The sequence below is a fragment of the Rhinolophus sinicus genome, linkage group LG10 (genome assembly GCF_036562045.2).
Source record: "Rhinolophus sinicus isolate RSC01 linkage group LG10, ASM3656204v1, whole genome shotgun sequence".
Classification (NCBI taxonomy): Eukaryota; Metazoa; Chordata; class Mammalia; order Chiroptera; family Rhinolophidae; genus Rhinolophus; species Rhinolophus sinicus.
The window spans coordinates 24,233,797-24,260,965 of record NC_133759.1 but is presented as its reverse complement, the minus strand read 5'-3'; the positions used below and the strand labels follow the sequence as shown (position 1 = coordinate 24,260,965).

Here is a 27,169-nt window from a genome sequence, read left to right as displayed (position 1 = left end):
TTGGCCAGAACCGTGACTTCCTAGCTTTACGACTTTGTACAAACACATCACTTAACCACCTGAATCTGTTTCCCCATCTTTAAAGTGGGGATAATGTTACCTTTCCTGATACAAAGGATTTGAGTAAAGATCAAAAAAGTCAAAAATTACAAAAGAATTTTGAAAATGATGTTTCTCTGCAAATGTTATTTTTCTGCTTTTGATTTGTATTGATGCCTGGAATGATATTTTAAATGTACACATATTAGGCCAGAACAAACTGATACCTAATAAACTTTGGAGAATTGAATTCAAACTTTATTTTGCTTATACTTTGGTAAATTTTTATTTACTTTACCTCAATATAATATACATACAATTAAATTCATCCACTTCAAGTCTTTCATGTTTTGACTATTCAGATACGCGCGCTCATACATTATTTAGATAAATTGATTATCTAACAGTTAGTATTTGGTAGATGTGTTTGCAAAGTAGGCTATCAGATCCCCTTGCCTTTTCTTGAAAAGTATTTGCATCCTGCTTTTGGAGTAAACGTGAGCCCCTTTGATTTACACTGTTGGAGGGTTTGCAGTCTCTCCATGGATTCAGTCTGTCTCAGCTCAATGGTAGAAAGACAGGGTTAGGAAAGAGTGCCTGAATTGAAGAGAGTAGGGAGGAGGAAGCAAGACGGCTATAGTTTTCAAATTAAACGTCAGTGGAAGCTTTTATCATAGGGCCAGTCCGCCCTTCAATGCCACCACTGGAGGAGACCATAACCCCTTGAAACCACTGATGGCTTTCATGGCTGTCAGTAAGTTGGGGATGGGAGCAGCCATATTCATTTCCTACATATGAATGACTGTTTCAGATCTTCACCCGAATATGGAGTAAATCAGTGGAAAACATATTTGGGCCCTGAGAAGCAGCAATGAACTCCTCAGAAGTCTCCCTTCCCATACTTAGCAACTCTGTTCTAAGCCACAGTCTATGAAAACAGGGTTTAAGTAGCTCAGGTTGATTACCCCCACCCCCAAGCCCTTAAAGCACTTTGTCTATTACTAGATGGATTCTATTCCCTTTCTTTTACCCTTTGTTACATTTTCCAGAATGAAAATACTTTATTATAAAAGTTAAACATGATCATTATTTTTAAAATTCCTAGTAATTTAGATCTGTCTAAAGGAGAAAATAAATGCCCTGCATTTCATCCTGTAGGTATAACCACTATTAAGAGTTTGGTTATATGGTATGTCTTATAAAAATGAGGTTGTTTTGCATACTATTCTGGAACCTGCTTTTTTCAGTTAACAGTACATTATGGATTTCTTTAAACCCTGTTCAGGATGCATACCTCATCTCATTTAAGAGCTGTGTAGTATATGATTGTGTGATTGTACCACGATTTGTAAGATTGAAAATGTGTTTTTTGACCATATGGGTTTCTTTTGAGAAATACCTGCGTACTTTATCCATTGTTAGTTTGTTTAAAGATTTTTTTCATAGTCAAGATCTTAATCCTTAATGGACCGGCATACCTCATTTTACTGCACTTCGTTTCACTGCTCTTCACAGATGTTGCGTTTTTTACAAATTGAGGGCAAGGCCCTCCACCAGCAAGAGGATCGCGACTCTATTGCTATACTTCCTTTGTTGCAGTGACATGATAAGTGACCAAAAAAATCACTGCGGCGAGGTAGCTGGGCAACTCTGCTCTATGCCCAGATGTGGAACCAGCTTCCCGAGCACTTACACGTCCCTTCCCACTTCTCCCACTGACCGGCGCCCCCTGCCTGCCCCCCTGCAGTCCCGATGAGTGGCAGTTGCAGTGTGGAGGCTGCACAGGAGATTGAGTGTGAGTGAATGGGAAACCTTTAACTATGATAATTTCATAGTCAGAGATGTGTTTTAGAATCTTTTCTTAGAATTGAGTAAAACCTGGTAAGTTACTTTTTGAGAATTTTGGTATCCTTTAAATAGCTGTCCTTGTGACACTACTTTTGGGGATCAGCACTAAATGTGTGAAGGGTACAAGTGTTAACCCCGCCTTATCTCCTCAAAAAAATCTGAAGATACTCTACTTTCCCCCAACTGCCTCTCACCCGCAATACAATTGTCCCGGTAGAAGAGCTGGTGGTTGTGCTTATTTGGCCCTGGGGACTGATTACTGCAAGAACCAGAGACCTATAACTGATTTCTATTTACTTACATAGGTGGCAGTTTTATATATGTTAATCTAAGCATCGCTACTAAAACAATCAGGACCTGACCATTGGACTCTAAGGCAGACATCCTGGCTCTGGATTGTTTTACTGGGAGCACAGGAGTAATCACCACAGTCTTAGAACTTCATTCTCCTCTGACCCTGTTTTTTCACTTCTCTGGGGAAGGAGCAAATTAGAATTGTTCTAAGTCAGGCTTGTTTAGAAAAGAGCTATTGTCTGATCCACCTTTATCCTGAATACCTACCTGTTTAATCTTGCATAGGAAAACAGCTTTTGAGACACAAGGGATGCTGATCTTTTATTTATTTCTCTGTAATGGTTCCTGTGTCATTCCTCCCTGCTGCCACCCCAATTTCTTTTAGGCCCTTGACATAGGACTAGTTTGTCATTTCACTTGCTTGCGACCTACCCCCACTTCTATACCAATACTCCAGAAGTGAAAGCATGATTTTTAGCTCAGCTTATTAAACGCCCGTTACTCAGCCATCCCTAGTTAAGAGCAGGGACCCCCTGATGTCCATGATTTTTTTAGGTCTGCTCTTACTTTACCATCCCTACTGGAGTCTGTTTCAGATTACCTTGAAAATAGTTTTCTGTTAAAATTGTGTTCTTACTCTATGTGCATCTGATTTTTTTCAGTATTCGAATGTAAATTTCCAGTAGGGCTGGATTATTGCTTTTTTCTAAAACTACAATTGAATGGGTAGCTGGGCAAGATTGAGCTTTTAGTGGTATTGTTATTTCACCTAATTTGGAAAAATTGTCATGTAATTCTAAACAGCGGTACATATTTTGACCAGCGCATTAACTATTCTTAATTACTATTATGCCAACCCCTGTAGTATGTGTGGGAATTGACTATACTCTCTAGAAACTTAAAATCTCCTGTAAGAGATTGTGCACCCACATAGCTATAGCATTCTATGTAAATATGTATAGACAAATCTGTTCTCTTTCTTGTTTGGAACAAATTTCACAAAAGCTCTACAGCTTCCATAGGTCTCAAATCAGCCTTGTGCTTCATGAAAAGTCATTATCAAAGCCCTTTGAAGGTTTCTGTACTTTCTGCTGGAGGAAACTCAGTTTGGTATAACAGGATCTGCGGGGCTTTTTGGGAAGGACGTTCTTGGTGGATCACGCTGTTGATCCTGAGTGTCTGAGCTCGTTTCCCTCCCATATGTAGGAAAATGGAGTCCCTATTTGGCCCACTCAGTTTCAGCGTAACTGCTTAGATACGCTGGACACTACTCATGCGAATTCGTTAAGTGGGCACCAGTTTTTCCAGGGAGCCCTGTAGGTTGGCCCTTGGTCTAAAAGTTCTTTCCAAGGGGCAGTAACCTGAATAGTACATCCCTGGACATATCACCTTGTATGAGGAGGCCTCTTTAACTTGGTTGTTAGTCCTAATAACTAAGTGACTGCTCCCCTTTTTAACACGTTGCGTATGGCGGGGTTTAAATCCCTCGTGAAGATTCTCGTGATCCGTACGCAACGTGTTAATAGCACCTACCATAAGCCATGCATGTCACTAGCCTGGTTAGTCACCTTGATGAGGTTTTCTGATTTTCCAAGTTTCTTCTGCCACTCACTTCTAGGTTATAAATGGCTACTGTTTTATGAAGGGGTGCTGAGGACAAGAAATGTTTTTATTTTTTATAAAATTCCACTGGATGTGCTAAGTAGATCTCATGGAGAGGCAGCTTTCATTCCCTAGAGAGTTTGTGGGGAGAGCCTTGTGGGGGTTGTGGTAGACTACTTACATTCATATTATTTTATCATATTCCTTTTGAATTTCTTAGCAAAAGTAGAATAAATTAAGAAGGGATTTTGAGTAGTATGTTTGTTGTAGGGAACATAGATCTGATTGTGGATTTTTTTTTTCCTATATACATTTTCTTCTAAGTTCTGTGTATGGTGTTGATTTTAGTCTTCGCAGAGTCAAGCATTACCAGGATTGATACTTTTCTTACTGCAAAGAATTATAAACTGTAAAAGAGAGCGCTAGATAATGCACATGGTAATTTAAATCTAGAAGATTAGAAAGTAGAGCTGGTATTCATGACCACTTAATGTCCCCTGTAGTTGTTTTCTCAAACTTTAATGTGCATAGGAATCATTTGGGGATCTTGCAGATTTCTGACGCATTAGGTCTGGGGTGGAGTCTGAGAAACTCCCAGGGGAGTTGCTCTATTCAGGGACCACATTTTGAGTAGCAGAGGGTCTACAGGAGTTTAGGACATAATGTAAATCTAACTTTTAACAATACCAACCATGCATATGAATATTATTTTTCCGTACTAGGCACAGAGCAGTAAAGCGAAGAGGACAGGCACTGGAGCCTGACAACAGGGATTCAAACTGAAGCTTCTCCCTTTACTAGCTTAACCTTGAGTACATTTTCTCTAAGGCAGGAGTCTCAGCCGTGGCACTGTTGATGTTTTGGGCCGAGAGAATTCTTGGTTGTGGGAGACTGTCCAGTGCATCATGGGATGTTTAGCAGCGAGCCTGGCCTCTGCCCACTGAGTGCCGCTAGTAGCAGGCCTTCCTAGATGTGACATCCAGTATGTCTCCAGGCATTGCCACATGTCTCCTGGGAGACAAAGTCACCTCCAGTTGGGAACCACTGCTCGAAGGCTACTGTTGAAATGTGGGAGTTCGGGGCAATTTGTGATGCAAGGCCTTTATATAAGCAACTATGTACCGTGTTTCCCTGAAAATAAGACCTAGCCGGACAATCAGCTCGAATGTATGTTTTGGAGCAAAAATTAATATAAGACCCGATCTTATATAAGACCCGGTGTTATTTTAATATAAGATCGGGTCTTATATTAATGTTTGCTCCAAAACATGCATGCGAGCTGATTGTCCGGCTAGGTCTTATTTTCAGGGAAACACGGTAGTTTGCTTTATCATGAAGCGTCTACAAATTAGAGAATAAACATGTACTAGCCAGTCAACAGTTTTTGCCACATCTGCATTTTGGAAATGATGATAAAGTCTGCTGTTTTTAAGCAAAGGTCTCTCCCAATAAAAAATGTAAAAGTTAATCAGAAAGAAATAGATTTTTTACAAAAATTACGATTTTCATCTTGCTTCCAGGATGTTCTTTGTAAGAAAGCTGTGCTACCGTTTGAAAATTGAAATTCAGCTTTGGTTTCTAATTGTTGAAATGAAAGAACAAGTAGAGTAGTCTGTAATAAGTTAGTGTTGAGGATGGGACTGAGGGAGTTCTCACAGAAACAATTTTAAAACAAAACAAAATGAAGCTTAAACATTAGCTTATGTGGTTATCTTGGAAATTTTTAAGTCAACCCAGAGATCCTATTAAATTCTAGTAAGACTGCTCTAATTACCATTTTAAAAATTGGTTTTATTAATTTCTTGGGATTATGCCTTAAATGACTTGTATTGATTATATTTTATGCTGTTCAAATTCTGTTTAACACCATGTGTTGAACAAAAGTTAACTACCACTTGAGAGTTCTTTGTGTAATTGCCAATATAGTATTAATGAGGCATAGGAACTATATGGCCAATGCCACCCTGTCCAGTTGTCACTGGAGAGATGTTGGGTCTAAGATTGTAGGAAAGGCCGGTAGAGGTGAGGTCCTTGTCACTGATTTTACTCAATGGAGACAGGTGCCTGTCAGTCAACAGCCTGACCTTCCTGTACCGACAGACAAGTGCTGTAGTTCATGACAACTCCTGCTCCTAACGTTAATGTATGTGTATGCAGTCAGAAACCATTATAGAAATAAGAAAATGCTGTGTCAAAATTAAAAATGACTGTTACTTCCTTAAAATATTTGCCACAGTTGTATTTATTTTGAGTAGAAGAACCGAATGCAGGGCACTGTTCTTTTTGCCTTGTATAAGAGTTCTATGTGTTACACTTTTATTTTGAAAAGTGCTTTTGTTCCAAATAGGAAGGCAAAGGCATGGTCTGGTTTTGTCTTCTCGGTCTCAGCCTCATGCAGAGATTCTAATCACAGTTAAGTTGCAACAGCGTCAGACAGGGATATGTATTTTTTTGTTCTCATCCTTCCTTAATTCCTGAATTGCAACCCCCTACCTCCCAATTTAGAACTTTCCATATTGTCTAATCATGTAGATTAATAATTAATATACATGTCATTCTTAAGTCTATTTCAACCAAGGTTCGAAATTGAAGTCATATTTCTTATTGTGCAACCAAAAGTATCTTCCGTTAAAGGGAGGGGGAGAGAAGGCTGGTAAAGGCATAGGCTGACCTGAGGGTAAACCTGGTCAATCGGTTTAGAGAGAAATGGGTGCGGTGCTTGGACAGACCTTTCCCTGAACAATCTCACAGAAAGATTCTCTTCCCTGTTTTTCTTGACACTGACCTTCTGAGAGTTGTAAACTTTGCCCTCATCCCCGCCCCCCCCCAGCCCCCCGCAAAGGGGACTATCTGTCTTCTAGACCAGTAGATCCTAACTTTTCCAGTGAGAACTTGGAAGAAAAAAAAAACAAGAAGTCTTGCAGGCGCCTATAAGAAAATGCATGTGATTAAAAGCTACATGAATTCATCTGGTAACAGCTTTCAAGGGTCTCTAAAGGTTATTCAGGCAGCAGTGGTCTTTCCAGTGGGTTCTCAGACCCTTCACAGTAATTCCCAAGCCCCCTGGTTGAAGACCCACAGGTTAGGACCCACACTACGGAGTCTTCTCCAGGGCTGCTATTTCATGCTTTATGACTTCAACTATATTTGATGTAATTTCACTCAGAGTTATTTTTATTATTATAACCCACCTTTGTTCTCCATTTCTGACTAACAGAAGTGTGGTACATTTTTTCTTGGTTGTTATTACATAGTTATGTTTATGTTGTGTGCTTTATTCCTTAACTCGAAACTTTCAGAAAAGTTTACACGCAAACTGAAAGCTAATTATAAACAAGCAGCAATCTTGCTTTGGATTTCTAGTTATATCACAGGTGACAAGCTGTAAAATGTGAAGAGCTATGTTCTGAGCTGGTTGTCATGCCAATGGTTCCGAAATACAAGCTACCTGCTTAAAGATCACTGGGTGATCTTTACAAGTAAAATGCAATTTCTTGGGTCTCCCTCTGGATATTCTTAACTCAGTAGACCTAGGATGAGGGGTCAGACTCTTTAATTTTTAAAGTTCTATAGATTATTTTGATGAATGATGAAATTTGGAAACCACCAATTTTCTGTACAATCCATACAATCCGCTTGCAGTAGCATATTGTTAAACCTCCTTTGTTCTTTTATCGTCTTTTCTGTACTAGGGGGCCAGTAGAATTGGGCCCATGCCAACGTGTCACCTCTAGGGTTAGACTGTACTGTTTTTTTTTTCTGGGTCTCTTTCTTAGTGTCACCAAGCTGACTGAGGAAAAGTATATGGTACTGAACTCGAGTTTTAGGCAGATTGAAATGCTGCCAGTACTGGGTTTTGGATGTCCTAGAGTCTCTTCTTGGCCTTGGTTCCTCAAAAAGGCGGGGCTTAGAGTGGTGTTTTGCCTTTAAGTCTTAGATATCGTAAACTAGATAAAAGAGGATAGTTCATCTTTTTATCTACAATGTCTGTTGTTAGTGTTGTCTTCTGCTTAATCCTCTTTTCAGTGAACTCCAGCCTGGTAACCAGGTGTTACACCTGTATCAGCCAGTGTCTAGATTTTCTGCCCAAGTATATATGCTACATGCAACCATCGGCAGGGAGGCGGACTTCAGATAACCAAGGACCAATTCTGACCTCAGGATATGAAGCAGAACCGTGTTTCCCCAAAAATACGACCTAGTCGGACAATCAGCTCTAACATGTCTTTTGGAGTAAAAATTAATATAAGACCCGGTATTATATTATATTATATTATATTATATTATATTATATTATATTATATTATATTATATTATATTATATTCCCGGTCTTATAAAAAATTATGGTCAGATGTCATGTACACGTAGGAAGCTACCTTATTTTTAAAGTCAAAGATGGTCTCTGCATATAAGTATGACTTCATATTAGAGACAGTGTTAAACGATCTCTCTCTCTCCTTCCATACATATATCCAGTCTAAAAGTTTTTTATAGTTCTTGGGAATACCTATCACAGGGAGATATTAAAGAACCATACTGTTTGAGCCAGTAGTAACAATTAGTAACAGTGGTGATCACTACCATTTAATGAGACTACTCAGTAAATGGTAGTGATCACCACTGTTACTAATTATTATGTGTGTCTGTTGCTCTAAGAGGTATTGTTTCTCTCCCCGCCCCCATTTTAATTCTCAAAACACTCCTGTGAGGTAGGCGGCGTATGGGCCCTACTCTTCCCACTGGCCCCTGTTCCTTTGTCCATATTTTCTCCCTTCTTTTTTTGCCATAGTTTTGATTGCCCAGCTTTTGATTCTTTCTGGTTTTCTTTTATATGCTTGTTCTTCCCCTATGTTTCTGTTACTTCTTCCTCTCCAAAATTTCAGACTGAAAGAAAAAAAAAATCTGTGGTGGGTTTGAAGGAAGTGCAGTATAGGGGCATGGGTAGCTAGGTGTTTTTTTTTCTTTTTTCTTTTTTTCCCTCTCCCTTTCTCTTCATCTCCTCTTTCTCTTAAATGAAGGAATCTTACCTTATCTCTAACCAGTTAGCAGAGGGCATCTTGAAGACAAGATGTTTTTGTCTTGTTCATAATCAGAACCCCTGACGTGGAGCACTCTAATTACATGGGCATTCAGGAAGTGTTTGAGTGAAGGAATCCAGTTCCCACCATACATTTATTTAAAGGAGCAGTTTTGCCTGTTCTGTAGAAAGTATTCTGTGTATTGACTGGGATATACAAGTCTCTCCAAGTCAAGACCTTTAGGTTATTTGACTGACATACATCATTATCCTTGAAATAGCTGTTACTAGTTAGAGTTGAGAAATCTAAGATGAAAACATGTGAGTTAACCACTGCATACCGTTACCCATGTTACTGCCATTCTGTGAGAAGGTCTTTTAAATAAATAACCAAGACCATTCCCCAAACTTAGTGTATTTTTCTCTCTTTTCAATACCAGAGTACTACACTCACTTGTTTGGGCAGCTATATTAAGCTCTTCATTGGTCTTGGGATTGGAGGGCAAATATCTTTATATTTTTGTTTATTAATATACTTTTGAATATTAAAGTTATGACCAAATCGTGGTGTAAGTTAGGGTCGATAACAGTGATTTAACAGATAAGGGATAAATTAACTTCCCAACTGAAATATTTAGAGCGTGGTTATGGAATCTAATACATATTGAAACGAAAATTCAGTAACTTGTAATTGGATGCATTCTCCTCCCACCCAACATGGTTTATAATGTAAAAAGTACTGCAATCTGTTGTGCTCCTTTTAGGGTACGATTATAGAGATACAAGAGCAAGGAAGAAGACGCCCAGTCAGTAGGTCAGAAATGAAACTTCTGTGCTTAAATGGTGATCAGAAATGATGTAGCTGTGAGCAAACTGCTGTGATTATTCATCAATCTAATATAATTCTGTGTGCTGAGAAGTGTGTCTGTGTTTTTTGAAGTATTGTTTACATTTTCTTTTGATGTGTGAAGGAGGGAGTTGAGATTTGAGGAGTTTCTTACTTATTCACAGCTAAGTAGGATAAGAATGGGTTCAGCGTTCTTTTATCATTCAGTTTACTTGACCTAAGTCGGGTGGGTTTGTTGCAGTCTTGGATCATGTCTGAAAGATGCTTGTGTTTTGTGGCAAGAATCTACACATTGAACAGAACGCGAGAGGAGAGAGGATCTTTTCCTCTTTTTTGGTACACTGTGAAAATTGGGATGGTGCTACCATCTGCTTACCTTTTGATATATTATTTAACAGTGCTGGTCCCAAAGGTGATAACATCTATGAATGGAGGTCAACCATCCTGGGGCCGCCAGGATCTGTATATGAGGGTGGCGTGTTCTTCCTCGATATCACATTTACACCAGAATATCCCTTCAAGCCTCCAAAGGTAAGAAATCCCCCTGATTTATACTAAAATTTACATATTTCCATGAGAAATTATGGAAGTTTTTAATCACAAAAAGTAGATTTATATTACATCTTAATGAATGTCTAAGTACATTTGAACGTACATGCACCACTTCTTTGGGTTGACTTTGTCTCATTTGGCAGAGACTGTTTTTAGAAATAAGTGCTTTGATGCTGCTACAGTAAGTAGTCCTCCCTTACGCACGGAAGTTAACATTTACATTTTTTTATTATGGAAACATAGATATAATCTTGATACTCTAGAGTCTGCACTTTACTATTAAAGATACATAGATTCTGGTTTGGAGAAAATGGAATGGGTGAATGTGTTTTTCTAAATTTAAATAAATTATTATACCTGACTGTTTCCAAGAATACATCCTCATTTTAAAATTTTCTTGCCCCAGTAATTTGGCGTTTACTTTCTCTATAAATATTCTTGCTATTTCACTAGTCTGATTTTCTTCAGTTTCTCTACTGTTCCTCCACTATTGGAGACAATGTTATAAGAAAACTGAAACGACAGATCTTAAGACATAACAATCTTTCTTTGCATTTCTTTAAATAGACCTTATGAAAGGTTACTAGTAAAAACCACCTGAATTGATTCTCTTTGATACTTTGTATTTCACTTAATGAAGTTATTCCATCAGGCATATTTGCACTTTCTATTTGTGTATTGATTATCTTTATTAAGTATGGAATTAACAGCAATTATAATAGATACATGCTGTATTTTTAATAATGTATCTTCACTCGTGCTTAGTAATATTAGTGTTACTAGAGCAGTAGGACTTTTTAGAAAACGCTGTGTGCATCCTTGGATGTATATGTCGTTGCCAGTCATCTTTTAATTCTGTTCTTTTTCTGCCTCAAGAAACTTTCTAACCACCAGTGATTGCTCCCCTCAGTGGAAGTTGCAGCAAGGAAATCTTCAAGTAATCTCCACATAGAACTTTTGACTCCCCCAAAACTTAACCACTAATAGTCTACAGCTCACCAGAACCCTTACCAATAACATAGTCAATTAACATATTATTTATGTGTGTATTATATACTGTGTTCTTATAATAAAGCTAGAGAAAAGAAAATGTTAAGAAAATTGTAAGGAAGAGAAAATACATTTACAGTATTTATGGAAAAAATCCACATAGAAGTGAATTCACGCAGTTCAAACACGTTTAAGAGTCAACTATTTTTTCCCTATAAAACATGCCTGTGATAAAATTTATAAATTAGGCATAGAGATTAAGAACAATAATAGTAAACTAGAACAATTATAACAATAAAAGTTACGTGATAAAAATTATGTAATAAAAATTATGTAGTAAAAGTTACGTGAATGGCATTACTGAGTAAAATAAGGGTTACTTGGACACAAGCGCTACCACCGTCTGATAACCGGGCGGGTGGAGTGTACGGTGTGAATATGCTGGACAAAGGGATGATTCACATCCCAGGCAGGACAGTGCGAGATTTCGTCATGTTATTCAGAGCGGCACATAATTTAAAACATGAATTGTTTATTTCGGAATTCTTTTAATATTCTTGGACTGCAGTGAGTTAACCGCAGGGTTACTTGAAATCATGAAAAGCAAAACTGCGGATAAGGAGGGACCACTGTATTTATAGTAACCCAGAATTATTCCCCTATTTTCCACTCAACAGAAAATTTCTAAACAGTTAAAAATGGTGTCAAATTATCCATGCACTCAGATAATTTGAGAATCAGAAACTCCTACCAAAGCCATGGATTCTGCTCCTTGTCATCTTTTGGTCTTGTCCAAACCCTTAGCCCTAGGCTTTAGGTTTCTCACCAGGACAGGTGGGATTGCCCAAATCATGCATTTCCTGTGACACTCATCCATCTGTGATTCTCATTCACACTGTCAGAAGGAAGACCTCCTCTTGGGATGGAGTAGACTACTACTGTGCTTCCCCGAAAATAAGACTGGGTCTTACATTAATTGTTGCTCCAACAGATGCATTAGGGCTTATTTTCAGGGGATGTCATCCTGAAAAATCATGCTAGGGCTTATTTTCTATTTTCAGGGAAACACGGTAGATACATGTACAATTGTAGCAGCAAGAAGTGATTGAAAGTTTGTCATTTAAAAAAAATGGTAAAGTTATTTTTACTTTGGAATGATTTAGGGTATTTCACAAATAAAAATCAGACCAAACAAAACCACCCAGGGGTATGTTTATTTGTCTCCTGCTGTGTCCTTACCCATCTCTGGCTCCTCCCCTGTGGAGACTCCATTATAATGAATTCTGTGATTTAAGTAGAAAGCTATCTGCAGGATATGATGTAAAGGTCAGAAAAAGCAGAAACAAATCTCATCTTCAGATTCTTTTTTCCACCGCTTTTTGCGTGTGTGATTATTGTTTGCGAAGCATTTTGTTTAATTGTCCTTTGTGTACCCACTGTCGTACCTCAGATTGAATTTGTTTCTAACGCTTACTTTGAGGCCATGTAGTACTACCAACTAACACAAGAGGTCAGCAAACAGCTATTCAAACTTGGAAATATAGGAAAATATTTAAAACATTAAAACTGCCAAAGATGAATTCAAGAAATATTTAAATTACCTTGCTTTCTGTTGATGGATATTACTTTTTAAATGAAATTGACAGTCCCTGAGATTGTACTGATGAACACGTTTTAATCTCAAATTTATTAAAGTCTCTTAACCTATTTCGTACCAGCTTTAAACTGTTACTTTTTTCACCTTTTTAAAAACTGTTTCTTTAAAAGTTTTTAATTAGGATCACTCAATGGGAAAGGTAATTTAGTAAAAAGCTTCATTGTTTGATGTTTTTGTTTAACTGTCTTATTTTTTAGGTTACATTTCGGACAAGAATCTATCACTGTAATATTAACAGTCAAGGAGTTATTTGCTTGGACATATTGAAAGATAATTGGAGTCCAGCACTAACCATTTCTAAAGTCCTCCTTTCTATCTGCTCACTTCTTACAGACTGTAATCCTGGTAAGGTTAATAATTTTTTACCTTATTTTATTCTTCCTCACCTGAAAAATCTTTGTTTTCCACACAAACTTACAGATTTTCTACAGACAAAGTACAGATTTTATTTTTCTAACAGCTTTAAAGGACAAAAACTAATTGCTTTTCAAAGAAATTTTTTATGACAACTTCAATCAACTAGTTGAAAAATGCAGCAACTTCACCATTAATTGATACATGTTCCAGGAACAAGGTGTTTTAAACTAAAGACTTACAGTTTGCCATGGGTTTTATTTTTTTCCTTTTGTGTATTTCTTATATGGTTCTCTTAAACCACACACTTAAATGTTGAGTCATCTGCCTCTCTAACCTCATCTATGTCTGCGGGTTTACTGAGCTCCCCCTAGAGCTGGTTACTGAGGCGGTGTTCACTTTTGAAAGCGATGTTTCTTTGCTAAAATACTTAGTGATTACCAGACTGATGTTGGGCAGGGAGGACTTAGTTTCCTTTATTAAAAAAAAAACACACAAGTTTTCTAAAGATTCTGTTTAGGATTCAGAGAAACGCTATAGAGTGAGGTCCAGCTTTTGACCTGGCCAATCTGGAAGTCCAGACTCTTTCTAGGTAAACAGGATAGAGGTAAACAGTGTTACACTGCAACAGGTTCCAGAACTTCACAGTATTCGGTCATAACTGCTGCCACTGAGTGGGTGAAAGGTCATGTGAACACAGCTAGGTGTTCATTCTAGTCTGGAGCCTTGAACATTCTATTGAGTTTACCCTAACACAGGTGTTTGGGAGAGGAATGGAATAAACTAAGGAGATAAAGTCTGAGAAAAATTCTTAAGTACCCACAATGGTGGAGTGATAGTTCAAAGATGGGTTTGATTACAAACACTTGGTACATTTCTTCCCAAGCTGTCACTGATTTATTTGCTGAAACTTAAAATGTCCTTTTCCCAAAGTAATCTACGTTCTTTTCTTCCAGCCGACCCCTTGGTGGGAAGTATTGCCACTCAGTATATGACCAACAGAGCAGAACATGACAGAATGGCCAGACAGTGGACCAAGAGATACGCTACATAAATTGGGTTTTCACAATTCTTACATTATTTGTCTGTCACAGAGAGAGCTGCTTATGATTTTGAAGGGGTGGGGGAGGGTGGGAGTTGGTAAAGAGTAGGGTATTTCTATAACAGATATTATTCAGTCTTATTTCCTAAGATTTTGTTGTAACTTAAGGTATCTTGCTACAGTAGACAGAATTGGTAATAGCAACATTTTAAATTGTCATTAGTTCTACAATGTTAGCTGAAATGTAGTACTCAGAAGAATAGACATTTGGGTTCAGTTGCTTGTAGTCTGTAAATTTAAAACAGCTTAATTTTGTACAGGTTACACACATGGCCATTTATGTGAAGTCCTTCCAAGACTACATACTTTTATGTTTAAAAAATTGGAACTTGTTTTCCCTTCTTGGACGGGAACATTGATATTTAACAGTTTTTAGAGATTGTCATCTCATATATATAAAATGGGCACGTGGCTATAAGATACCATATAGGAAATTAGTAGTTACGTATTTTATTTTATATGCCAATCTACTTTATTGGGAAAAGATTAGAGGTTTGAATCAGGACTCGTGAAAACCTGTAGTGAAATACCTTAAGCAGTTAACTGTAAGGCGTGGCTAGGAGTTGCTCAGTGGATTGGTTATATGTTGTGGACTACTTAAGTCTGCATTTGTTACTGTGCTAATAAACAATATTAAAACAACCACCTAACACTGCTGTATTCATTTACTTTCTTTCTGTCTTTGTTAATTAGTACTATGCAGATTCTTTCTTTTAAACTTGAATGATCTTTGTTACTGAAGAAGCAACCTAGAAGTAATTGCAGACAATAAATGGGTATTATGTATCACCTATGTTAGGAGTGGTACATCATTACTATAATTTACACAACAGCCTTGTGGGATAGATTTTTTAAGTGTCTTAGAAAAGGTTAAATAATTTAATGCATCATCTTTGAAAGATGAAGCCGACTGCATCTTTTTAAAAGCATTTCTAAAGTACAGATGCTATGGTGGCAAGTACCTGAGCAATGGGTAGATAAATCGGGTACTGCCAATTACCCTCTAACATGGCTGTACTAAGTGTTCATATCTCTAGGGTGCAGCAATTCTACTTCTTTGTATCTATAGCAGACAAACTCACCCAGGCACACAGGGTGAAGGTACATAACTAATTCATTAGCATTTAAAAAGAATATGCAGCAACATAGATCTAAGTTCAGCAGAAAAAACAAACTGCAGAACGATCTAGTGTATTTACAAATAATTGTAAAAGTATTTATCAATCTACATAAAATACAAAAGAAAAAAACCTAGAAGATCAAACACTCAGTAACTGGAAGAGAAGGCAGGGAATGACTTACAGTAACCATATCTGAGTGATAATTTTTGACCAAAAAAATGTATTGTGATGAGAAGTTTTTTTAATGAATTATACCGTAGCAACACTAGCTGATTTATAAGTTTTGTATCTTTTATATGTAGTTCTTGGCTGGAACTCACTGAACTGAGCCAACTGAGCTTAAATTCACTGAACCTAGCCTTAAAAGTATTCAATTTAAGATGTTAAAATTTACTGGATGTTTTTAGATTTCTTTGCTGAACAGCTACTTCTTATTTTACATTTAAATAGTTAAATATAATCAAGTAACTGCTTTCACATTGAAACCACTCTAACTAACTTGCTTCCTACTTACACAATTAGTTAAAATATTGTCAATTTGCTAAATACAATGAGCCCCACTACTCAGATCTTGCCAAAATTCAGAGAAGCTTAGCACAAACTCAAGGTATCTAACTTGAAGACTACTGTACTCCAATATTTATATGAAACATTTTATTCTACAAGACTACATAAGCAGAAAACTATTCCAGAAGGTATAGGATTCTGTCCTTACGAGCCTAGCAGTTTTCTAAAGAAGGGAGAAACAGTTTGAACGTATTTACACTACCTACTAAAGTCATGCTAAACATAATTTGAACAAAGCTAAATCATAGGTTTTGTTCTATGTACCCTGTTTCCCCGAAAATAGGACCTAGCCGGACAATCAGCTCGAATGCGTACACAGGGTAGCAAGATGTCAACCAGATAAAATATAGATCACTTAGTACCCAAATTGTTTACTGTTTGTGATTCAATTTGGACACACTAAAATGCCACTTTGTAATCCTAGGCATTAGATGACTAGTGAATATTTTAAAAACAAATTTATGTTTGAACTAAGAATGTTTCAAGTTACACAGAATGATGTCTTCTGAAACAGGTTGTGGGGGGCGCTACTCATAGGTACAAATATATCTAACAAAGGTGCTATATCAAGGACACATTTTAAGCAACCAGAATGCAAATATTTTACATCAGGCAATAATAAACTTAGCCCAAATAATTTAATTAAGACCTGAAGTGCATTAAATTACTTCCTTTGGGTTTCCAAAGGACCAAAGGTAGCTACAAATGGTGTATTTTAAATATGTTCACAGACATTTAAAAGCAATCACTAGTCAGCAAACAATTGTGGTACTGATTTTTAGTTCTCAGAGCTAGAGTTCCCTTTGTTTTTCCTCCCAGGCAGAGGAAAGCTTGATTTGCTCGGGGGCTGGGAAAGTTTGCTGGCTAACAGAGTGAAGGGTTCGATCAGAGTTTTCCGATCTGTAACCGTTACCTCCCACAGTCGCACTTTCTCACTTTTTGCCCATTGCTGTGCCACTTCAGCGTCCACTTGTCTCTGCTCAGAAAGGTCGATTTTGTTTCCTAGGACAACAATTGCTACCTGAAAGAGAAACAGATAAAAAGATCACACTTTGCCAACATCAATTCCTAGGCAAAATGGAGAAATAAAGGAAACTGTCCCATTTAACAAATTGATTCAACAAAACTGATTCTCAGATGTGACCTGAATGATAAAATACTAGGATATAATATCACTCCTTCCTTAATGCATTTTTGGTAGAAATGCAGATGATCTACAGGCTGCTATGATACATGAAACATTTTAAATTAACAGGTGAAGTTATTCAACTCAGGTATGAATGGAAGCTGGACTTGGGGAAATGAATATCTAGGACACAGTAGTTTGACTGAAATGTGTCTGCGTTTCAGTTTCACTAGACGGTTTGCTGTTTTGCTCTACATACTTCACAGTGTAAGAGGACGCCCAGGCTGTGAGTTCTGTACCCCTAGAACCTAAGTTCTATGACAGTGGGAAGTTTTGTTCTGTTCACATTATTCCTAATCATAGAAAAGTGCCTGGTGCAAGCACTAAATATTTGTTCCCTGTATGGACCAACAGGAACATTTTACACTCAAGGCAAAGCAGTCAATGTTTCCCTTAAACTTGACTGCTTAACCACACTAGGCACTGTTTCAGGCAACCAGAACACAGCGGTCACAGCCCTAGCCCAGGGGGGTGCGGAGGGGAGGAGAAATAACCAGATTTTCAGATGGTGACTGTAAAGAAGACAATAAAAAGTGGAGAAAGGGCAGCAACAGTTGTCAGAGAAGGCACCTCTGAGGAGCAGCTTTGAACTAGGACCTCTGAGCTGTGCTGTGTTCCTGCCTGGAAGTTGAGCTCCCTGTGCTCCAGCTGAGGCCACGCCTTCTGGTGGCATGAAAGAACAGGCCCCAGAACTCGGGTTTTCTTGGCAAATCTCATACTCCATTTCTCAGCAGGAACTGTCCCTTTAAGCCCTCCTGTCGCTCATCACCCTCACTGTCTGGAATTTTCATGCTTCTGTGAATTCTCCATGTGCATGTTACTTAAAATTTTATTTTATATTAATCTGTGTTAATTCAATTATTGGCCAAGCTAGAAGAACTTAGCAGGTGAGAGGGAAAGTATTTTAGGCCCTCCCCCGCCCAGTTTTGACGAGCCATCCAGGAAAATTCACAGGCTGGGCCACTACAAGCAAACTGGACTGCGCAGCTGAGAGATCGTGGACGTCTGACCACAGCCAGCAGAGGTGGTGAGCGCTTGACCCCATCGGCCTCTGATGTCTTTTCCGTGGGTTTTGGTATAAGTCAGAAGTGAGACGAGTCCATTTTCTCTCTTCTAAATTTAGATTAGCAGGAGAAGACATTTGTGGAACTAGTTTCTTGGGCAAACACGACTCTGGTAAAAACTTGGTGTGAGTGCTCCTGTTTTCTACTGATGCGTTCCTTCCAGAGACAGACTAGGATCTCCTCCAGCTGGATGACATATACATGAAGTGGTGAGCAGCCGAGTAGGCTGTGGGCCCAAGCTTAGGGAATCAAACCATATGCTGTTCAAAAGGGGGGGGACGGGGTATGTGATTCCCTGTGTTTTGGAACAGCTATTGAGACAGGGCTCCCCACCTTTTTCAGGCTAACTGAATGAACTGTTGTATCCATGAGGGCTACACCCTTTGCACTCTTTATGGAAGCCTTTTGCTTCCTTGGTGAGGCATAAAAGGTTTATGATTTGAGTCGCTTTTAAAATCCTATCATCACTGGCTAAACAATAGATGCCTTCAACCGGAAAAATTTCTAAATTGAAAATAATGTTACAGAGTTCTCATATTGCTATAATAACTAACTATTAAGACTCACTTAATAAGATGGAAGGTCAGCAATTACTACAAAAATCAAAGTCCACTTAGACCCTTCCTATTTACCTTCAGATATTTGCAAATACTATAAAAGAATCAGGACACTGAAATACAGTTGCCTGGCACTTAAGAAGAAAAAGGAGGAAGAAAATAGATACAAAGAAATACAACTAGTCTTAAGCTTTGAATTTGCTATTTTAGTTACTTGGGGGCTTACAGATGCTAATACAAACACGGTTAATTAACGAGAATTGGGGGGGGGGAGAAGGGAAAATCACAAAATTTCCCAAAAAGGTGGAGATATTTAAAAGGTTATTGAGATATAAGATTATGAGAATTGGTGTATTTGAACAGGTTTTAAAGGATTTAATAATTTTAATCCGAAATTTGGCAAAATTGGAAGCTGTTTTCAGTCTGATAGGAGTTTTTTTTAAAAAGTCTCAGTGTCTTCCCAAGCCCTCCTACTAGGTAAATCAGAAACACAAACACAACCTACAACTAGCTGAGGCTGAGGAAACTTAAGAAGAGAAACTGTAAAGGGGCACTTTTAAAAACAAGCAGCTGAAGTCTCCCATGCCTGATCACCCCCCGCCCCCTTTCCCCAACGTCCTTAAAAACTGTCAAGGGCAAATGAAAAATCTTGTATCTTCTCTACAATTATTAGCAATTCTGTTTATGTTTGGTCTATTTGTGATACCTGTTTGTGTTTTATATATGGTATGGTGTTTTTTGCTTCTGGATGGTTTTACTATTAAATAGTTTGTACTATTTGATTGGCTTAAGGGAATTAAGTGGTTACATAAATTAAAAAATATAATAGAAACTAACCCAAATGCTTCTCAGGATCATGTGATCTGAGGAAATATCTGATATGAAGTAGGTTTAAATTGGTTTGACTAAATACACATGTCTTTTAGAGTCATTAACATTTATATATATTTGGTTTTACCTGGATTTTCAAAAATGAGTTCATGCTATCTCTGATACAAAATTTTTCAAGAAAATAGCTTGGGTAATAATTGACTTTGAAATTTCATGGAGTTGTTAAGAACTAACAGATATGAATAAAAGATTTTTTTAGATAAAACTTTTGGTCCCCTTTCAACTACAAGATGTTGAAAGAAAGACGACACAAAGAAATGGAAAAATATTGTGTGCTGATGGATTGGAAGAATTAACATTGTTAAAACTTTTATATTACCTAAACCAATCTACAGATTAAATGTAATCCCTGTCAAAATCCCAGTGGCTTTTTTCACAGAAATAGAACCAAAAAAATCCTGAAATTTGTATGGAACTATACAAAAGATCCCAAATTGCCAAAAGGAATCCTGAGAAAAGAGAACAAGGCCAGAGGTATCACACTCCTGAATTTCAAACTATATTACAAAGCTACAGTAATCAAAATAGTACAGTACTGGCAGAAACCAGACACACTGAACAATGGAACAGAATTTCTCTGAAAGCCCAGAAATTTAGGACAAAGGAGCCAAGAATATAACAACAGAGAAAATCTATTCAATGGTGTTGCAAAAACTGGACAGCTACATGCTAAAGAATGAAAATGGACCACTATCTTACACCAAATGTAAAAATTAAAATGGATTAAAGACTTGAACGTAAGACCTGAAACCATAAAATACATAGAGGGGGAAAAAACATAGGCAGTCAGCTTCTGGACATGAGTCTTAGCGATGTTTTTGTGGATTTGACTCCCAATGGCAAGGATAAAAAGCAATAATAAAGAATGGGAGTACATCAAACTAAAAAGCTGCACAGCCAAAAGAAACCATCAACAAAACAAAAACGGCAGCCAACCAAATGATTTGCAAATGATACTTCTGATAAGGGGTTAATAATCCAAAATATATGACGTATGAGTGTACAATTCAACAAAAAATAAACTTGATTTAAGAATGGGCAGATGATCTTAATAGACATTTTTTTCACAGAAAACATACATATGGCCAACAGGCACATGAAAAGATGTTTGACATCAGTAATTATTAGGGAAATGCAAATCAAAATCATAAAATACCACCTCACACCTGTTAGAACAGCTATTATCAAAAAAGCAAAGTATTGGGCCAGCCCGGTGGCTCAGGTGGTTGGAGCTCCATGCTCCTAACTCCGAAGGCTGCCTGTTCAATTCCCACATGGGCCAGTGGGCTCTCAACCACAACATTGCCGGTTTGATTCCTCGAGTCCCACAAGGGATGGTGGGCTCCGCCCCCTGCAACTAAGATTGAACATGGCACCTTGAGCTGAGCTGCCTCCCGGATGGCTCAGTTGGTTGGAGCGCAGGCTCTCAACCACAAGGTTGCCAGTTTGATTCCACAAGTTCAGCAAGGAATGGTGGGCAGCGCCCCCTGCAACTAAGATTGAACACGGCACCTTGAGCTGAGCGGTCGCTGAGCTCCCAGATGGGAGTTGGTTGGAGAGCGTCCTCAACCACAAGGTTGCTGGTTTGACTCCCGCAAGGGATGGTGGGCTGCGCCCCCTGCAACTAGCAACGGCAACTGGACCTGGAGCTGAGCTGCACCCTCCACAACTAAGACTGAAAGGACAACTTGAAGCTGAACGACACCCTCCACAACTAAGATTGAAAGGACAACAACTTGACTTGGAAAAAAGTTCTGGAAGTACACACTGTTCTCCAATAAAGTCCTGTTTCCCCTTCCCCCCGCAAAAAAAAAAAAATCTTAAAAAAAGCAAAGTATTAGGATGTGGAGAAAGGGAATCTTTATACACTATTGGTAGGATTGTAAATTGGTGCAGCCACTGTGGAGAACAGTATGAAGGTTCCTCAAAAAATTAAGAAGTTCCATATTGTCTAGCAATCCTCGTCTGCGCATTTATCTGAAGAATATAAAAATAGTAATTTGAAAAGGTATATGCACCCCTATGTTCACTGCAGCATTATTTACAATAGCCAGTGGAAACAGCAAATGACTGGAAATAACCCTATTGTCCATTAATTTTGGACTGGTTAAATAAGTATGATACATTTACATCCACACAATGAATATTGTGCATCGGTTATAAAAAAGGAATATGAGGACATACGGAAAGGACTCCAAGATACATTGCATGGGAAATACAAGGTGCACATATATTTTTTTCCTTATGTTTCTTGGTGTAGGAAAGAAAAATAAGGAAAAAAAATATGTGTATCCCTATTTACTTGTATTTACATAACTTTGGAAGGATACCCCAAAACTAGTAAAGTGGTAAAATACAAGAAGAACATAACTTGAGGTACAGGAACTCAGTGGTTAAGGATGGGGTGGGAATTAAGAGTTCACTGTAGTCATTTTTGTGTATAATTTTTATTTTTGAACCATGTGCAAACATTACCTATTAAATTTTTTTAAATGACCATGAAAATAAATAAAGGCAACCTAAGCCAGATCACGTCATTCCTTAGCTTAAAACCAATGGTTTCCAACCCAAAGTGTTGCCGTCATCTCCTGCCGCACTCATCATAGCCCACTTTGGCCTCACTGCGGTTCCTGAAGATGACAAGTGAACTCCTGCCTCAGACCCTTGCACTCTCCACCTGGAGCACTCCTCCTCCAGACAGCAGCTTGGTTCCCTCCCTCTCTTCTTTCAAATCTCTGCTAATTGTCACCTAACAGGGAGGCCTTGCTAGATCACCCTACAGAAAATAGTACCCTCACTCCCCACTCTGCTTTCCTTTTCTACATAGCATCACTTCATATATTTGTTCATTGGCTCTCCCCTCCCATCCCCAAAAGAAGCTTTAGGGGAACAGGGACTCTGTTGTCTGTTATATTCCCTGAATGAATGTGCTTAAGTCCCCATAACAACCATATGAAGAAGGTACTATTATCATTTTATAGATAAGGAAACTGAGGCAGAAACATTGAGGCACAGAGCAAGATTCAAGTATATATGAGTGTTCATTGAACTAGCCTTTCAACTTTGTGGGGGACAGGCAGGGGAACCTAGAGGATACTCCAGAAAATAACAGCATTTATCTGTTTTGATAGGAAAAATAGAAAACAGGTTGGAGGGGAGCCTTCCACTTGCCTTTTTGTATCTTTTGAAGATTGAACCTTGTGAATCTTTGAGGGATCCTTGCAGTGATGGAAATGTTCTGTATCTTAACTGTATAAACGTCAATATCCTGGTTGTAATATTGTACTACAGTTTTGTACGAAGTTGGCATTGGGGAAAACTAGGTAAGGATCTCATTTCTTAAAATTGCTTGTGAATCTACGATCACCTCAAAAAGTTTAACATAAAAATAAAATAAAAATCTAGGTTAAGAACATTTAGCCAGTGCTGTTAACCAGTTTATTATATGAGGTATTCCTAGATGCTGAGTCAGCCACGTGACGATCTGGAAAAAGATCTATGATAAGGGAGTTCCAGGCAGGAGAAGGAGCAATTGAAAAGGACTTCATAGGGGAACAAAATTACCATGTTGAAAACAACAGAAAGCAGACCAGTGTCAGTGCAGTACAGTGACGGGAACAGAATGATAAAGCTAGGATGAGAAGGACAGGCGTGGGCCAAGTCATGTAAGACTATAGACCATTATAAGTATCTTATTTTTAAGTGGTAAATGGGTAGAATCCAATAATTATTAAGTTTCTTTTTTTTTTTTTTCCCCGGTAAGGCTGAAGCCAAGAATCCTATTTAACCCAGGAGACAGTAAAGAGCCGTAAGAAACAGTGATGCCAAACACAATATAACGTGAACTTGAGATATGGAATCATTAAAATTCAACTTATACGTGGTAATAAGCAAAGGCAGAAAGTCACGTGCTGGTCCTGATTGAACTCTGTCAGTCCTGCTTCCTGGGCTACGAAAAAAAAAAAGAAGACTACAGATACTATGAATACACACTGATGTTTTAAAAATATTTTTAAAATGTCCGTGCCACAATTTTAATAGTATTATAATTCATAGTTGGCATTTTTAACATACCCACTTACCTCTTTTTTGTCTTTAAACTTATCAATTTCTTTCTTCAGAAGCTCTACTCTTTGAAAGGATTCAAGATTGTTCACACTGTATACAAGAACAAAGCCATCAGCAAATGAAAAATAATGCTTTGGCAGTTCCACACCTTCCTGCAGGCCTCTGGTGTCATAAAGGTGTAACTGTTCTTTCACTCCCCGATCCGTTTCCACTGAAGCCATATATACATCTTCCATTGTTTCACAATCTTCTATTCCTGGCATTAAAAAGAAATTACTCTTATATATACAAATATCACATCATTACGTTGTACACCTGAAACTAATATGTTAATTTACCTCAGTTTAAAAATATTACTCTTCCTGGACAACTCAGTACCAACTGTTGAGTATTTTTTTGTCCTGCAGAAGTTGGCTTTCTAGGTTCCCTATTTACTACATGTAAGTATGATATTTTCATTTACTAATGTCTTTAAAATGAAAGATACTTGTAGTAAATGAACAAAGTGCATTTTAAAAATATTTCTTTATAGACATAAAAGTAGAAATAAAAATTTAGCAATGAGATTTACTAGTACGTATTTTTAAAAAGTAACTATAGCAAGAGTCAAAGAACTTTATACCTAAATTGGAGAATTAAGGGCTGATTTTAAAAGTAACTTCAACAACTACGAGGCCTCATTTTCTTCTCCATCAGAGTCAAAGAGAAGATGGGGGTAAATGTGCTGTTTTTCTGTGCAACTTCCACTCTTTCCAGGGCCTGTTGAGGGACTCAAAATTTATGTCCCTTCTGGGCCTGAGCACCAGACCTTAACTCCCCAGTACCTACCAGGCACTTTATTGAATATCCTGCAAGAACTTCAAACTAACAAAACTTGTTACTAGAGTTCTCTCTGAACAAGGAAAGTTACCAACCATAAATCAGCCAGCCACTCTACTGCTGAAACATCTGCTCAATCCTTTGCCTCCTTCCATTCCCATTGGTGTGTTATCTTACCTGAACTACTGCAATAACTCAGTAAACACCTGGTAAATACCTTGTATCCTTTCCAGACTGTGCTCAAATGTCAACTCTGTGGATCCTCTCCTGAGTATCCCCTTCCCTCCTTTCTGCTCCTACTGTGCCTTGTAGATAACACTATTTTATACTGAAATCTTGCCATATCAGTCTCCTCCACAACTGGAGTGTAAACACCTTGAGAGCCAGGACTGGCTAACCTATCTTGATAGTTCGGAGGAGTAACAAGTTGACTTACTTACACAGTCCTTAGCAAATGTTTGCTGAATGAGTGAATGGATTCATAATTGATGCCCCAATTTCAGTTCCTTTCTTGCCTGCATGATCCTTTAAAAATGCATTTTACTTTGTTTCGTTTGTGAGGTTTGTGTCTTCAACTAGTCTATAATTTTTTGAAAGGAAACATCCTGTGTTCACAGCAAGTATTCAATGATCATTTATTGATAAGGGGATTAGGGGAGAAGATGAACACTTAGAATTGTAATGAGTAGTGGAGAGGCATATGATAAGACAGGTATGGTACTGTCCCAGTAGTCGCCTTCATATTTACATATAGCCAAAGGTAAAGTCATATGGATAACATCTTACACCAATAAAACATACTATATTATAGGTTTTTGAAACCTCTTGTTCTAATTAGGTTTCCCTAATTAACCTAAATACTGTAGAATGATTTGTTACAGGTACTTTACGTGAAATGTCTGTATTAAAATCTCCATAAAGTATTAGATTAAAAGGAATCATCATGTAATGATAAATAGGTTGCATCATGAGAAACCAAAAATTTACTTTCATCAGCATAATTCTTTATGGAATGTGTTCAGTGTTTAGAAAGGGAAAATTATTCACAGGTTTGCGTATGTGTATCCTGTGATAAATTAAGCTACCTTAGGAAATTAAAGGTTACTCTGTTAAGACACAAACTTACTGGGCTTTGACTACAAAAAAATTTAAAGGCAAAAACTACCAAGACTTTTGGTGGATGTTTTATCTACCAAAAGCCAGTCTAGCTCCCCTTCTACCCTCATTGAGCTTAGACCTTTTGTGATGTTGTTACTGTATAAGTCAACTGAAGTCGTGAGTCTTCCATCAGCTCTCTAGATCTCTCCCACTCCATGCTGCTGGGCAACTACCTCTACCCTGTACAGAAGACTAAGGGTACAATTTATGAAGAGAGTAAAACAGAAGATGCTTAGACTGAGGGATAGAGGGTATGAGTTCCATAGTGAAAACCAGGGGCAATTAACTGACATGCTCCCTCTGCTCCCAAAACTTTGGCAGCCAGGTCTTTATCCACTAGGCAGAGGAATCTGGCCAGTGAAAAAGATAAAATCCTAAATATGATAACATCTAGGGTTCCTCAACAAATGCCCCACCCAGATGGCCTTCCAGTGAAGCTCAAAGTCATAAATCCTATTCACATGCTTACAGTTTTCAATTAACTTTTTAGTTCTTCATTCTTAACTGTGAGCAGACAACCTAGGATTACCAAATATCTGAGGAAAAGAGAGAGCGAAAATCAGAAAAGAGCACCTTAGGGAAAAAGACTATGCAAAACAAAACAAAACAAAACAAAACAAAACAAAACAAAAAAAACCCGCAATATTATACTCAAAGAGATACGATAGTGAATCCATGAAATAAGAACAGGATGCTAAGAAACGAGAACTCAACAGAAAGGCTGGAAAGTGAAAATGAGGAAAATTCCCAAAAAGGGGAACAAAATACTGAGAAATGAAAAACCGGAGAGGAGAAAAATTAGATGATTATTCCAGAAGGTCCAGCATCCAGAGAGAGAGAGAACAAAAAACATAAGAGTACGGAAAGCATCAACAAAATAATTCAGAGCTGAAGAACACGCATTTGCATGTTGAAAGGGCCTGCTGAATGCCCAGTACCACGATGAAAGCAGACTAATTACATGATACACCACTGAAATTTCAGAACACGGGGGACAAAGAAGAGAGCCTACAAAGCATCCAAAGCATCAAGAATATTAATGGTTCTTAGCTTCTCAAAAGCAACAGTAGAAGTAAGAAGATAATAGAATCTGATAAAATTGAAAATACACATCTTCTATGAACCAGCAATTTCACTCCCAGATACATACCCCAAAACTTGTCCACATAATAGCTGGAATACATGTACAAGACTGTTCACCGCAGCATTATTCTAATAGCCCCAAACTGGAAACAACTCAAATGTTCATCAAGATAGAAGAGATAAATAAGTTGAGGTATACTATAAGGCAATGAAAATTAAACCACAGCTACCTACAACAATATGAATGAATCTTACAAATAAAATGTTAAATGAAAGAAGCCAGACACTGAAAAAGTTATACAGTATGATTCCATTGATATAAAGTCAGTAACAGGCTAAAATAAACTATACC

General features: G+C 37.9%; 2 protein-coding genes across 4 annotated transcripts in view; one reads left to right on the top strand and one right to left on the bottom strand.

Annotated features, from left to right (window-relative positions):
- The window catches only part of LOC109454539 (ubiquitin-conjugating enzyme E2 E1), a 63,359-nt gene extending 48,414 nt beyond the window's left edge, over positions 1–14,945 (top strand). For 2 of the 3 annotated variants that reach the window (XM_074312782.1, XM_074312781.1), the window contains exons 4-6: positions 10,047–10,179; positions 13,045–13,192; positions 14,158–14,945. In XM_074312782.1, the coding sequence (XP_074168883.1) occupies positions 10,047–10,179; positions 13,045–13,192; positions 14,158–14,255 (379 nt within the window). In that variant the 3' untranslated portion in view covers positions 14,256–14,945. The remainder of the gene's footprint in view (positions 1–10,046; positions 10,180–13,044; positions 13,193–14,157) is intronic. The other variant, XM_074312780.1, reaches the window with a different exon arrangement.
- Positions 1,028–27,169, bottom strand: part of NKIRAS1 (NFKB inhibitor interacting Ras like 1) — a 34,160-nt gene continuing 8,018 nt past the window's right edge. Inside the window, exons 3-4 of the mRNA XM_019745278.2 lie at positions 23,772–24,013; positions 1,028–17,012 (exon numbers count right to left, since the gene is read on the bottom strand). Coding sequence (XP_019600837.1) covers positions 16,770–17,012; positions 23,772–24,013 — 485 coding nt within the window. The 3' untranslated portion in view covers positions 1,028–16,769. The remainder of the gene's footprint in view (positions 17,013–23,771; positions 24,014–27,169) is intronic.